Source organism: Labeo rohita, chromosome 1, assembly GCF_022985175.1.
Source record: "Labeo rohita strain BAU-BD-2019 chromosome 1, IGBB_LRoh.1.0, whole genome shotgun sequence".
Classification (NCBI taxonomy): domain Eukaryota; kingdom Metazoa; phylum Chordata; class Actinopteri; order Cypriniformes; family Cyprinidae; genus Labeo; species Labeo rohita.
The window spans coordinates 33587263-33601739 of NC_066869.1; the positions used below are offsets into that span (position 1 = coordinate 33587263).

General features: G+C 35.9%; 1 protein-coding gene across 1 annotated transcript in view; it reads right to left on the minus strand.

Moving 5' to 3' along the window:
- Positions 1-14477, minus strand: part of fhip1aa (FHF complex subunit HOOK interacting protein 1Aa) — a 35506-nt gene that overhangs the window by 13808 nt on the left and 7221 nt on the right. The window contains exons 2-7 of the mRNA XM_051118385.1: positions 10377-10505; positions 7135-7341; positions 4138-4830; positions 1474-1632; positions 971-1057; positions 718-885 (exon numbers count right to left, since the gene is read on the minus strand). Coding sequence (XP_050974342.1) covers positions 718-885; positions 971-1057; positions 1474-1632; positions 4138-4830; positions 7135-7239 — 1212 coding nt within the window. The 5' untranslated portion in view covers positions 7240-7341; positions 10377-10505. The remainder of the gene's footprint in view (positions 1-717; positions 886-970; positions 1058-1473; positions 1633-4137; positions 4831-7134; positions 7342-10376; positions 10506-14477) is intronic.

A 14477-nucleotide genomic window follows, 5' to 3' on the forward strand; every position in this document is an offset into this window, starting at 1 on the left:
TACAGTAGGAAATTTGCAAAATATCTTCATGGAACATGATCTTTACTTAATTTCCTAATGATTTTTGGCATAAAAGAAAAATCTATAATTTTGACCTATTCAATGTATTTTTGGCTATTGCTACAAATATACCCCAGCGACTTAAGACTGGTTTTGTGGTCCAGGGTCACATATATTTCTTAAGTATATACACATGTATGTGTGTATATTTATATATACACATATAATTATACACAATGCACGCACATATTTCACGTAAATGGATACGATTAATCGCATCCAAAATAAAAGTGTATACACAGTACACACACACACTATGTAAATGGATACGATTAATCGCAATTAATCGATTTGACAGCACTAATTATAATTAATAAAATTAACTACAGCACAATTAACCTTTTATTTACACCACATTTATACCATATAGTGGCACAAACCAAAAACTGATGTTCCTCACAAAGTGTACACATAAATACACATAGGAGCTTCAAAAGCAGCTGAAAGCTGGCTCAATGTCTTTTCAAAACTTTATCAAACATGAACAATATTCCCTAATTTTATTTTGAAATTATCATGATAATATCATTGATATTCAATGTATTGCCCAGCACTAGTTCAGTGGCCTGTTCTCAAGTAAGTGCTGCTTTTTGTAGTATATTTATTTGGCTGCTTTTTCATGTAACTGGTTGACGGTCAGAATTAAACTGTGGTTACCTGAAAAGGAGTGTTGATGCGACTGACTAGTGTGTCCAAAATGTGTACATTGTCATGGCGATGGAGCAGAATGAAGCTTAGAAAGGTGTGCAGCAATGCGGGTTCAGAAACACTGCGTATGAAGAGGTCCAGGTATGCTGTTGTGGTCATCACCTCCTCAAGTGTCAGCTATATAAGACAAGACTGCTTAAAATCAAATCGTAGTGATAACAGCTTTCAGATCTAGAAAAGAACTGGCTTAAGGCCAACTAACCTTGTGTAATGCTGGTGCTAGAACTGGTACCAGAAATCCATTATAAATGTAGCCAACCAGCTGGTCTCTGATGGAAGGATGGGCCACCTGCACACAAAGCAAAGCTAAAATGAAAGACATTCATAGTGTCTAAATGTATTATTACTTCCTTTTATCCACTGGGCATACAGTACAAAGATAAGCGTACAACAGTAATGTTTATTTATAGCTCAACCTTTGTCTCCTCACAAAATATGCAGAGGAAGTTGATACACTGTACATTGTTTGCCATAGGCCAGGGGTGTCCAACCTTGTTTCTGGAAGGACACTGTCCAGCAGAATTTAGCTTGTTCAAACACACCTGAACATGCCAATTAAGGTCATCAGGATCACTAGAAACATCTTGGCTTGTGTACAGGTGCTAAACTCTTTAAGAAAGCAGCCCTGTTTAGGATTGGACACCTCTGCTACAGATAACATGCACCACACAAGTGCAGTAGAAATGAAGTAGTTCTAGCACACACCTGTATGACAGCATTGCAGAACTCCAAGGAGTTAAGAAATTGCACAACAGCAGGCAGCTGCTGCCAGTCCTCACGGTGCAGACAGTGCCACTCCTCACTGGGTACATCCAACTTGGTAGGCAAAGATGAGTAAAGTCCACTCAGACCTGTAGCCAAAACCTTAATGAAAAAAAAAAAAAGTCAGAATAACTTAAGTATAATAAAATTGATTTATAATGTTACTCCATTTCATTCATCTCCAACCATACAAATCAACTGGGAACAACCTGATTAACAGATGAAATCAATGATAAACATCACTAGATGTCAAGATTATAATATATGAATAAATGTAATAGCCAATTAGTTCGAAGTTCACACTTCGATAAAGACAACCATTATGTAATAGCACAACAACCTTTAGTTAACCTGGCTTCATTCCCTGGCATTTGAATGTTAGGTCTGAAAGGGTTGAGAGGGCATGTGAGGCTGAGAGTGCATGTCAGACTCTATTATAGCTGAGGGTGATGTCATCTTAGTAAGAAGGGTACTCATCCATGGTGTAACAGATTATGCAATTATCTCTAATGACTTTACATAAGCACATACTGTGCTGCTGGATGCCCTGACAGGGCCCACAGTGGTACATATTTGAAAGGAAAATGTAATAATATTCAGAAACAATCCATGCATTCACTAAAGATTTAATCAGTTTAACTGTCCTGTTGGCTTCACTGGCTGCGGATTTCATTGTTATTTCATAAACACCCAGATAAGATTACTCAAGAAGTGTTATTTGTGCTCATTATAACTGGAAGCTATGAATGATATTTCTTCAGGGTTTGCTAGTTCATGTAATGATAATGACGTTCAGTATGTGTCCATTCAATTCCTGTTTTGTTTGTTTAAGTTTATTCTGTCCCATTTAACATAAGTTGGCCAAATTAAATGAGCTGTTTTTAAAGTTTTAATAGTCTCGCGCGTAGCCAGACCTTCAGACTGACGGCTGTTTCCCGGCGGACCGAAAATAAACGCGACACTCGCGTCCCCCGGAAATCCGATAAAATTCAACCAATCAGATGACGACTTCGACATTCCTGAAGTGTTTCCAGTTAAGTGTACCATATGCATCAGACGTTTAGCCAACGTTCCGTGGGCGTGACGTCTGAGGCTGAGACTACAGTTTTAAAGGTTTTAAAATTTCAGCCAATACCACTAAGCTGTTGTTTTTTTTTTTGTTTTATGGGTGAAGAGCAATGAATGAATAAAATTCTATAATCATTTGTCTAAAAAGTTAAAGGAGTAGTTCACTTCCAAAACAAAAATGTACAGATAATTTACTCTCACCCTTGTCATCCAAGATGTTCATGTCTTTGTCTCCATATAGTGGATAGCAATGGTGCCCCCAAGTTTGAACTTCCAAAATGCTATTTAAATGCAGCTTCAAAGGCCTCTAAATGATCCCAGCCAAGAAAGAAGGGTCTTATCTAGCAAAATAATCTGTCATTTTTGTAAACAAATTGACAATTTATATACTTTTTAACCTCAAACGCTTGTCTTGTCCAAGTCTTTGTGAACTCAGTTTTTTTCCAGTCAATACAGTTAGGGTATGTCGAAAAACTCCCATCTCGTTTCTTTCCCCAACTTCAAAATCATCCTACATCGCTGCAGAAGAACAGACCCAGTGTTTACAAAGTGAACATGCAAAAAAGATCAAACGCCCTTTAAGAAAAAAGTAAAACAGCAATGTAGAACTATTTTGAAGTTGAAGAAGAAAGCGAAATGGGAGTTTTTCGACATACCCCAACTGTATTGACCCGGATTACACAGACTACGCATGTGCATTGCAGAGACAAGACAAGGCAAGGCAAGCATTTGAGGTTAAAAAAGTATATAAATATTCAATTTGTTTAGAAAATGACCAATCGTTTCGCTAGATAAGACCCTTCTTCCTTGGCTGGGATCGTTTAGAGCTATTTGAAGCTGCATTTAAACTGCATTTTGGAAGTTCAAACTTAGGGGGCACCATTGAAGTCCACTATATGGAGATAATTCCTGAAACGTTTTCCTCAAGACACATAATTTCTTTACAACTGAAGAAAGAAAAACACAAACATCTTGAATGACAAATGGGTGGGTAAATTATCTGTAAATTTTTGCTCTGGAAGTGAACTAATCCTTTAATTATAAAACACTAAAAACTAAAACCAATGGTTTTAAATCTTTACAACATCTATATTAATTTTTCGATTTACTAAAGATTACTTTTAACAGTGTTATTAAATGCTTTGAATTTTTTGCTTTGAATTTGCATGATGGCAAAGTAACATAAATGTAAAAACAGAGCTAATAAACATGCACACTGAACTATCCAATATGAACATACAGATGCACAAATTGGTACCATATTAAATTACAAAGGGATTCAATACCGTATTTTAAACTGGGAATGCAAGTCAAATGGAAACTCATTTTTATGCACTCAACACTTCAGAAAGCACCCTGATCCATAAAGACTATTTAATTAAATGGTAATTTAGGCAGTGCACAGCATTAAATAAAGTAAGCCCAGCACTGCAGTAACTGTAAGCACTTCTGGACAGAAGCCAAGTGGCTTAAAAAGAAAGAAAGGTAAACAGTGAAAGGTATACTATAATAGGAAGATATATTATGATGGACTCATACCGGACAGAAATAGGTGTTCTCTGCGATGTGTTTGGCCACAACATGGTTCTCAGCAGAAAGAGCCATGATAAGCAATAGTGCATCTCTGGCCTGCTGTCCGACTGATCCTTCCCTATGAATAAAAGGGATGAGTAGGGAGAAGATGAGGAAATTAGCAGCTCCTTGGTCCTCACTCGTATGGAAAAAAAGCTCCAGGACTGATGGGTCTTTAGCAAGAACACAGCACAGCTGGTTCAGGAGCAGCACAAGTTCTGACTCCACAGCAGAGGAGCTTGGACCTGATGGGGAGCCGGAGCAGGACGACAAGAGCATCATTAAAGGCTTGAGCACCGGTTTATGATGAAGTAATGGCTGCTTGGCTTGACCAACCAGCATCTCATACATCTTCAGTTGCTCTAATTTCATATCATCTGTGAATTCTCGTCTCAGGCTCCAGATAAACAGTCTCTCCAACACGTTCTCCATCACCACAAACTCCAGGATGGGCCCCATGGCCCCATTTTGACCACACTCCTCCTCCATGAGGAGGAAGAGCATGTGCTCTACATAGTTCTGCACGGCACTGGCCTCATCGCCAGGGATTGGACCAAAACGGAAGCTGCCGAGTCCTCCACCCCCACCAAGACCGTGACCTCCACCCAGGCCACCAGCATTACTGCGCAATGGGTCATGCTTCTCTAGAATCTTCACCACCTTAGAAAATGTCAAGAGATAAGAGGTCATTCACTGGAGAGAACAGTCAAAAGGATTTTATTCACACTATAGCAAGTTACAAAAAGTTTTTTGTTTACAGTATTACAAGTCGCTAAAAATGATTTTACTTTATAAATGACTTTTAAAAAAATTTAATAATATGTCAGCACCAATAGCCTTGTGGGCAGTGCGCTGACATATAGCTGACATGAACCTTCTGTAATAGTCAAATTATACAGCTGTAATAGTTAAATTATACAGTCATTGTTAGAAAGGGTTCAAATACACAAAAATGCTGAAAACCCAAAGAATTTGTAGGACCTGAAGAATTTTTCTGAGCGGACAGTTTAAACAGCGAGTAGTTTAACTGTTCAGGACAAACAAGGGACTCATGAACAACTATCACTAAACAAATTAAACAGCTGTGGATCAGGGTAATTTTTTTAACAGGGTCATTTTTATAAATTCAACTATCATTTTCTCTTGTGGACTATATGTAAACATCTTTTATGTTAAGTATCTTATTCAGGTCAGTACTAAAACAAACAAACACGCATTTTGTATGATCCCTTTTATTTTGGTAAAATAATTAACATTTTGCAGATTTTGCAAGGTGTATGTAAACTTTTGACCTCAACTGTATTAAATAACTATTTACTTTTTTATATAAAAATAAATGTATAAATAAATATTTAAAAGTTAAATAATTAAACAGTTAATAATGCCTGTTTCTGCCACTGAATAAAAAATTTAAAAATAGTAACTGCGACCTTTATTTCACAATTCTGACCCTTTTCTTGCAATTGTAAGATATAAACTCGCAATTGCAAGTTCATGCAAGACAAAGTTGCAATTCTGAGAAATAAAGCCACAATTCAGATTTTTTTTCCTCAGAGTTCAGTTTATATTTCGTAATTCTGACTCTTTTATTTTTCAGAATTGTGAATTTATAGCTCACATTTCTGACTTCATAATATGCAATTGCGAGGTATTAAGTCTGAATTGTTAGATATAAACTGGCAATTCTGAGAACATCTTTTAATGTCTTTTTTTCCCTCAAGACTGGACTTTATAACTCGCAATTGCAAGTTTAAATCTCACTATTCTGAGAAAAAGTCAGAATTGCGAATTTTTCTGACAACTCTTGACTTTATTTCTTGCAAATTTGAGTTTACATTACGCAATTCTAAGAAAAGTCACAATTGCGAGTTTATATCTCACAATGCTGAGAAAAAAAGAGTCAAGATTTGCACGTTTTTTATCTCGCAATTCTGACCTGCAAGTTCTGTCAGAATTGTCAACTCGCAACTCGCAATTCTGACTTTTTCCCCTTCACAATTAGACTTAACTCGCAATTGCAAGCTTATTTCTCGCAATTCTGAGAAAAAAAGTCAGAATTTCAAGATATAAACTCGCAATTGTGAGAAAAAGTCAGAATTGTGTCACAAATTATCTCTTGCAATTGTGAGTTTATATTACAAAATTGAGAAGCCAGAATTACAAGTTTGTATCACGCAAAAAATGAGAAAAAAAAAATTTTTTTGTAAGATATAAAGTCACAATAACGTTTTTTATTTTTTATTCAGTGGCCGGATCGGGCTTCCAAAGATAATTAAAAAAATAATTAAATAACTTAAATAAAAAAATTAAATATTTATACTGGAACATTACTGTGAAGCAGGAAACAATACATCTCATCCCTTCCATGCAAATGAACTCAGTAGCTGAAAGTTGCTAATCCAGATCAACTGAAACAATGAGCCCTCTGTCCTGATGCTGATCTATTACCAACATGACAAAACTCCCAGTCAGGGGTGTTTCAGACTGAGATTGGGTTATTAACAGAGCAAAGGAATAACCTGAAGGCTCCAGGAAGAGGAAGGGCAACCAAGGCCAAATGGGATATTGCTCTTAGCGAAGTGTATCATTCCTCAATGCAAAGCAAGCAGGAAGAGGTGAAAGAGTGAAAGTGTTAACTAATGCAACTAAGTCCTACAATATTCAAATGATCTAATATGCTGTTAACAGTCATTAACCTAGTTTGCTTTCACAAAACTACCCTAATTTCTGTCTTTAGAATTCATCTAATGCCCTGAACTCATCTCTTCTGTATCCAAACAATGCCTCTATGTTCTGGAGCATTCTGCTGAATCAGCGCAAGAGGTCCAGAGCCTTTTTCACAGTGTAACATCAATGGGATAGCCTGTTCCAGAGCCATTTTATTTCACATCTCTACAACAGTAGAGAAATGGAATTTAAAAACAGCACATGAGGAACAAAGATAACAGAAAAAATATGACATACCTGTGCCCAGTGGTTTTTGAACACGATCATGCATGTTTCAGGGTCCACTCCTTTCAGGACCAGTGACTTGCCACCTCGATTCCCATTGGCAACCATGGATGTCATTGTTGTGCTCTCACAGCAAGACTAAACCATCATGAAAGGTGGAGTCGATGCCAGATTCAACCAAACATGGATAACTGCACGGTAGCATTAGACGTGGACAACCTGCATACAAACACAGAAAAGTATTAAAAATTGTCTACAGACTAAAATCAGTTTAAAATATGAAATTAAACAAAATAAATGAAATAAAATAAAATAAGATAATAAAAAAACTAAAATGAGAAGAAATACTGGCACAGCACAAACCAAACAGTAACATCAGAGAACAGTTAAGTTGCGGTCTGATCTGTGCATCACTATTTCAGTGGCTGTCTTGGCAACAGCACTGTGTCATCTTTGGAAAATCAAAGCCTTCCAAGCGGGATTTACTGCGATAATGTGGCTGCCTACATAACGCGAATGAATGAATTCAGCTGCCATCACTTAAGGATGCTAATTAACAGCATGTGGCTGTGAGCTTTGTGTTATGCAATATCATACATGTTGTGTCTTATGTAATGCTTCCTAAAATAAAGAAATGTAGCAGTACCGCATAGCTTGCTCTCTACTGTATATGCCGAGTTATTTTTATCAAATCAATAAAGAGACCCATAGCCCTAAGCATTTAGATAACAGTTATTGGCTTAAACGTGCATGCAAGCACCAGTGATAACAGATGGATACAAAGATACTCTCTGTCTCCAGTCAAAAATGTGTGTGGGGAGCATTAGCTATAGTTTCTATGGTTTATGTGTGTGTGGTCTAAAGGATGAGCAAAGGCAGTAACAATGGCATTCTCCACAATCCATGCAGTCTGACAGCTATGGAATTTAGTTTTCGTTAATTGTGACTTTTTATCTCACAAATCTGATTTCTCAATGTTCTCAGAATTGTGAGATACAAATTCGCAATTATGAGCTATAAAGTCAGAATTCTGAGAAATAAACTCACAATTCGGACTTTTTTTTTTGACTTTTTTTCTTCTCTCGCAATTGACCCTTCGCAAAAACCTGCCCTCCTAATAGTTACTGTTGCTATATCTGACAAACAATGCCGCTCTCACGCTACAGATCATGTTCTCCCGCAATGGAAAATACATCGCATAAACTGACAACACGCCGACAGATAAGATAGAGCAGGTTACTTCTGGTATGAAACAAGGTCTCAGCTTTAAAATTTTGTCATTTTTCAAGAAATTCATACAATGAATACCAGTTTGTGGCTCTTTAAATTGCAAACACAAAATAAACTTATAACTCAGAACTTATTTTATTTCAACCACGGAAAAGCATCAATTCACACATTTTTTCAACTTTAAGTCCACCGAAGTTAATCTAGTCTCTTGTCTGTTTTGTTTGTTGGACATAATGGCAGATTCAGCATTATGACTGGTCAGATCGCCTGCCAATTAAGCCATTTGCGAAAGGGTCAATTGTAAGGAAAAAAGTTATATCTGTGAGTTTATATCACAACTGTGAATTAAAAAGTCAGAATTGTGAGATATAAACAATTCTGAGAATGTATCAGTCTTTTTTTCAGTCAAAATTTGACTTTGAGGGGGAAAAATTATAAGAATTGCGAGATACACTTATAGCACACAATTCTGAGAAGAAAAGTCAGAATTGTGAGTTTATATCTTAAATCTGACTTCATAACTCGCAGTTGTGAGTTTATATCATGCAAGTCTGACTTCTTACGATTGCAAGTTCATTTCTCAGAATTTCAAGTTTATTTCTCAGAATTGATAGTTTATCTCACAATTTTGAGAAAAAGTCACACAATTCTAACTTTATAACTCGCAATTGCAAGTTTCTATCAGAATTGTGAGTAATTAAGTCAGAACTGAGATATAAACCCTAGACGCATCACTCTTTCCCCCCCCTCAAAATTGGACTTTATATTGCAAATTCTCTTATAATTTTTATCTCTTATATCTTAATTCTGTTATATCTCACAATTCTGAGAAAAAAAGTCATATCTGTGAGTTTATGTCACAATTGTGAATTAAAAAGTCAGAATTGTGAGATATAAACTCACAATTCTGATAAAGTATTACTTTTTTTCCCCCCTCAGAATCTGACTTTATAACTCGTAATTGCAAGTTTATATCTCACAATTCGGAGAAAAAAGGTCAGAATTGTGAGATATAAACTCACAATTGTAAGAAAAAATCTGAATTGCGAGATACAAACTCTTTTTTGTTGCAATTGTGAGTTTATATCTCACAATTCTGAGAAAAAAAGTCTTTATAACTCACAATTGAAAGTTTATTTCATGCAATCTTAAAAGTCATAATTGCGAGTTTATATCTCGCAAATTTGAGAAAAAGTATATAAAGAATAAAGATTTCTCAGAATTCTGACTTAACTTACATTTGTGATATAAACTTGCAATTGCGAGTTATAAAGTTAGAATTGCGTGATATAAAACTCGCAAATATGACTTTTTCTCAAATTTTTCTCAAATGATATAAACTCACAATTCTGTCTTTGTTTCTTAAAGTTGCTTGATATAAACTTGCAATCGCGAGTTATAAAGTCCAATTTTGATGGGGCGGAATTTTCCGCCAATTTATTCAGTGGCGGAAACAGACTTCCATAGAAGGCTGACTCTGCATGTTTAAGAAAAAAAAGTCACACCACGGGGAATACACTGTAAAAATCATAGAAAATTATGTAATGACCCATATATATATATATATATATATATATATATATTTATATTTATACACTGGGCATTCTCTCAAACATCATGAGATGCATGTTGAGATGCTGTTTAAACAGTATTCAAAGGGTTCTCACATAGGCTTTCTCCCTTCATTCATTGAAGCCTTTAGATGAATATTTGATATACAGTACATATCTCTACATATACAGTACATATCTCTACAACCAGGACCCTTAATGAGTGCATCACACACACAACTGTGAATTTGCCATGTGAATCTTTACACAATACAAAACAGCCAATCAGCAGTCAGAAACTATTAACCATGCCTGAATTTAGAGCCAATCACTGCAGAAAACTTAGTTTGAAACACAAATGTGACAGAAATAGAGTTACATATGTTTTTGGTTAAACGTGGGGCCATCCACCCTTACTAAAGCACAGAAATCCAGAGGAAAGACAGTCAGAATGTATTTTGAATTTCTACCTACCTCAGTCAGACTACTGCTGAAAGCTGCTGCTGGAGACACGTTTTTTTGTAAGGCAGAAAACCTCTGCATCTTCAGAGGGCTCAGGAGCTCTTCTGAGACATGTAGAGCAGGATCTAATCAATGTGGGTTCTGAAAAAAAGGGAAAAAATGAGTAGAACAGCTTAGCTGTGTTAACGAGAGCAGTGTGAGTGAGTCGATCAGGGCCAGGAAATGACTAGATAGATCAGAGCACTGACAAAGAGGTTTAGAATGGTGCTGCAGAAGAGCGGGAAGGAGAATGAGGAAGACACGAGAAGAGGAGGTGGGAATTCAGAAATGCTAAGAGGGGGAGAAGGGGATAGAGGGAATGTGTGTCTGTGAAAACCTCCAAGTGAAACTATATAAAATCTGAAATAAAGCTCCTCTTAAACCCAAAACAGACAGACACACATAGCATGAAAATACTGATCCCATGAGCCACTGCAGCTAGAAGAGTTGTGGTTAAACAGCTGGGAATAAGCGTTTTCCCTGCAGATTTAAATTTATTTGAAAAAAAAAAAAAATAGATATATGTGACCCAGGACCACAAAAACCAGTCATAAGTGTTCAAAATTGAGAGTTGTACATCATCTGAAAGCTGAATAAATAAACTTTCCATTCCATTGTTAGGATAGGACAAAAATTGGCCGAGACTCAACTATTTGAAAATCTGGAATCTGAGTTTGCAAAAAAATCCAAATACTGAGAAAATCACCATCTTAGCAATGCATATTACTAATCAAAAATTAAGTTTTGATATATTTACAGTAGGAAATGTACAAAATATCTTCATGGAACATGATCTTTACTTAATATCCCAACGATTTTTGGCATAAAATAAAAATAAATAATTTTGACCCATACAATGTATTTTTGGCTATTGCTACAAATATACCCGCGCTACTTAAGACTGGTTTTGTGGTCCAGGGTCACATATAAATATAAAATGTATAAATTTATGATGTCAGAAAATATTTATTTGAAATAAATGCTGTTCTTTTGAACTTTCTATTCATCAAAAAATCCTAAAAAAAAAAAAAAGTATCACTGTCTTCAGAAAAGTATATACTACGTTCCACAACACTGATTGATACTTGAACACCAAATCAGCATATTATAATGATTTCTGAAGAATAAATTCCCAAGAATAAATATCATGTAAAAAGTATTTCAAAACACTTCAATAGTTATTTTAAATTGTACTAAAATTTCACTTATTCTGTTTTTATTGTATTTTTGATAAAATAGAGTTGAAGTCAAAAGTTTACATACACCTTGCACCTTAACTGTTTTTCCTTCTAAAGCATCAGTGAGCATTTGAACCTTCTGTAATAGTTGCATATGAATCCCTCAGTTGTGCTCAGTGTGAAAGATGGATCTCAAAATCATACAGCAAGGATTTTTCTGATGAACTGCAGGCAGTTTAACTGCAAACAACAGTGGTGGATCATTGAGGTAACAAAACAGTATTAAGAATCAAGTGTATGTAAACTTTTGAACAGGGTCAGTTTTCTAAATTCAACTATTAGTTTCTCTTTTAAACTGTATGTAAACGTCTTAGATGAGAAACATCTTATTGAGGTCAGTACTAAATAAAACATAACATGCATTTTGAATGATCCTTATTTTTGTAAAATAATTAACATTTTTCATATTCTGCAAGGTGTACATATTTTTATCTAGGATAAAGCAGTGTGGACATACATTTTTTTTGCCTGGTTTATGGTTCCAAAGAGGTGGAAAATCTCTGCTAAATTTCTGGAAACTTTCCAGAATTTTGGGAAACGTCCCAAGATTTTCACCGGAAATTTTCTGCCCTTTTGCAACCCTAGCCTGGTTATGTCTAAAGCTCACTTAAATTTGCTGTAGATCATTATCGTGAGGTTAGGATGCTTTAAAATGGTCCTTATACATAACCACTGTCAGGTAAATCATTGACTGGATGGCAAGGCAGCAGTCTTGCATTTCGGACACACACTGCAGCTGTGCATAATTGCACAAACAATGTACCAGTGTCTGTCCATGACTGGTGGACAAGTGCATCTACTGTTAAGCATATAAACCTGGAAAATGACTATTCAGCAGCATTACCCCACATGCCAGACCTTTACTGAGCACTCCAGGCGACACAAATATCACATTTAGTAATGCTGTCTGAATGTTGTGAGTAAAAGGAGCTTCAGATAAAACATATACTCATGTATTCCAATAAAGGCAGCTTCCTTGCCAGGTCGCACAGTAATGCCTGGACTCAAAACCATCTGAGGAGGTCCGGATAAAATGTGCTCACAGGAAATGACCAGGGTAAGCGTTCTGTTATCAGAAAAACGTGACCCAAATTACACATACACTCATTAATCAGTGTGAGAGGGGTGCACAGAAAACCTCTGGAGAGGAAACTACACTGGATTCTTGATCTTGTTCTACTTCTTTAAAGAGATCAGAGAAGATACTGGGACAAATCTGGGACAGGGCCTTTCTACAGATATTAGGGAAACGACTTTCCTGACTGAGCAGCACAGATGTCTTATCTTAGTAATAGTCTAACATGTGGGTGTATGAGAATGAAGTCTCTCATGAGCACACTAGATCTGTGTTTACCACGGAGTAACCACACTTATCCAATTAAAGTCATTTTGTTAATTGTGTTAATTCGATACTAACCGCTTCCAGAGAAATTACAAACCTCAGCAAGAACATTTAAGGTAATGATATCATTTAAAAAGACAGTTTAATGACACATCTCAATTTTAGCTTGCCTAGGATCAAGAAGCTCATTTTTATCTGAGCAACAATGCTTGTCACATCATATAAAGTAGGCCCGAAATGGCGTCACCTTTTAAATGTCACGTCACGCCATTGAAAAGCAGGTTCCATGTGTTTGTAGTCACACCAAAACTCAAAAGAGCACCTGTTCACATACAGTAAAACGTTAAAAAACCAAACAGTTTTCAAACTTTGAAGAGTGAGAAACGGCAAGGTCATTATTTTAAAAAGTAATGTGATACTGGTCAGGGCTGGACTATTTGCCTGGAGTCCCTTTGTGATTGACTCTCCTTTGAGAATGGGTTGGGTTTCAAACCCTGCAAGCCAAAAGGGAGTGTCCTTAGAGGTTTCATGCTGAAGGGAGAGGTTGAGTAAGACAGAAACATGGCTAGCAAGTCAGTCCCACCCTATCACAGGGCTGTCATAACTTGTGTTGGAGATTTTTCTTTGTGCAGTCATCCACTAGCACTTGCCCAGCACATTCCACACCATTTGTCGGACTGCCATATGTCAGATCAGCAGCTCAGAAGCAAGATTGAAATGAGGTCGGTTAAATTAACAGCAGCTTTTTTTTTTTTTTTTTTTTTTTTTGTACAGGAAAAATACAGAGAAAATAATTAAGAAAAGTCATTACATTTTGAATTCATGGTTAAAAAAAATGAAGTGAAATAAGAAAGCATAGTAAAAATCTATCAAATTAAACACTAAGCAACTGAATTAAAAAAAAAAAAAAACCTACGCAAATTACAAAATTATTAATGTACAGTATTAAAATAGTTATTGAGATCTACTACAGATTACATTTAATAATGCAATTAAACTATTAGTGTTTTTAAAGATTAACTTAAGTACATGTTAGATTATGGCAAATGTAATTAAAATAAAAAGGGGTAAATTAACAAGTATAATTAAATATTCAAAATGCAATAACACCAATATTATTAAAAACGGATTATGTGAATCCCTATAAAACTGAAATATGCACCTTAAAGAAAAAAAAAGTCTGTCATTAATTGCTCACCCTCATCTTGAACACATAAGACCTTCATTCACCTTCGGAACACAAATTAAGATATTTTTTATGAAATCCGAGAACTTTCTCAAAGCTGCATAGACAGCAATGCAATGAAATGTTCAAGGCCCAGAAAGGTAGTAAGGACATCATTAAAATAGTCCATGTGACAGCAGTGGTTCAACTGTAATTTTATGAACCTATGAAATATTTTTTGTGCCCAGAGACAACACGCTGACACAGGAGCTAGCATTCTGACGTTTCCCAGAAGACAAAATAAGTTAAATTTACCCTGATCTTCAAAT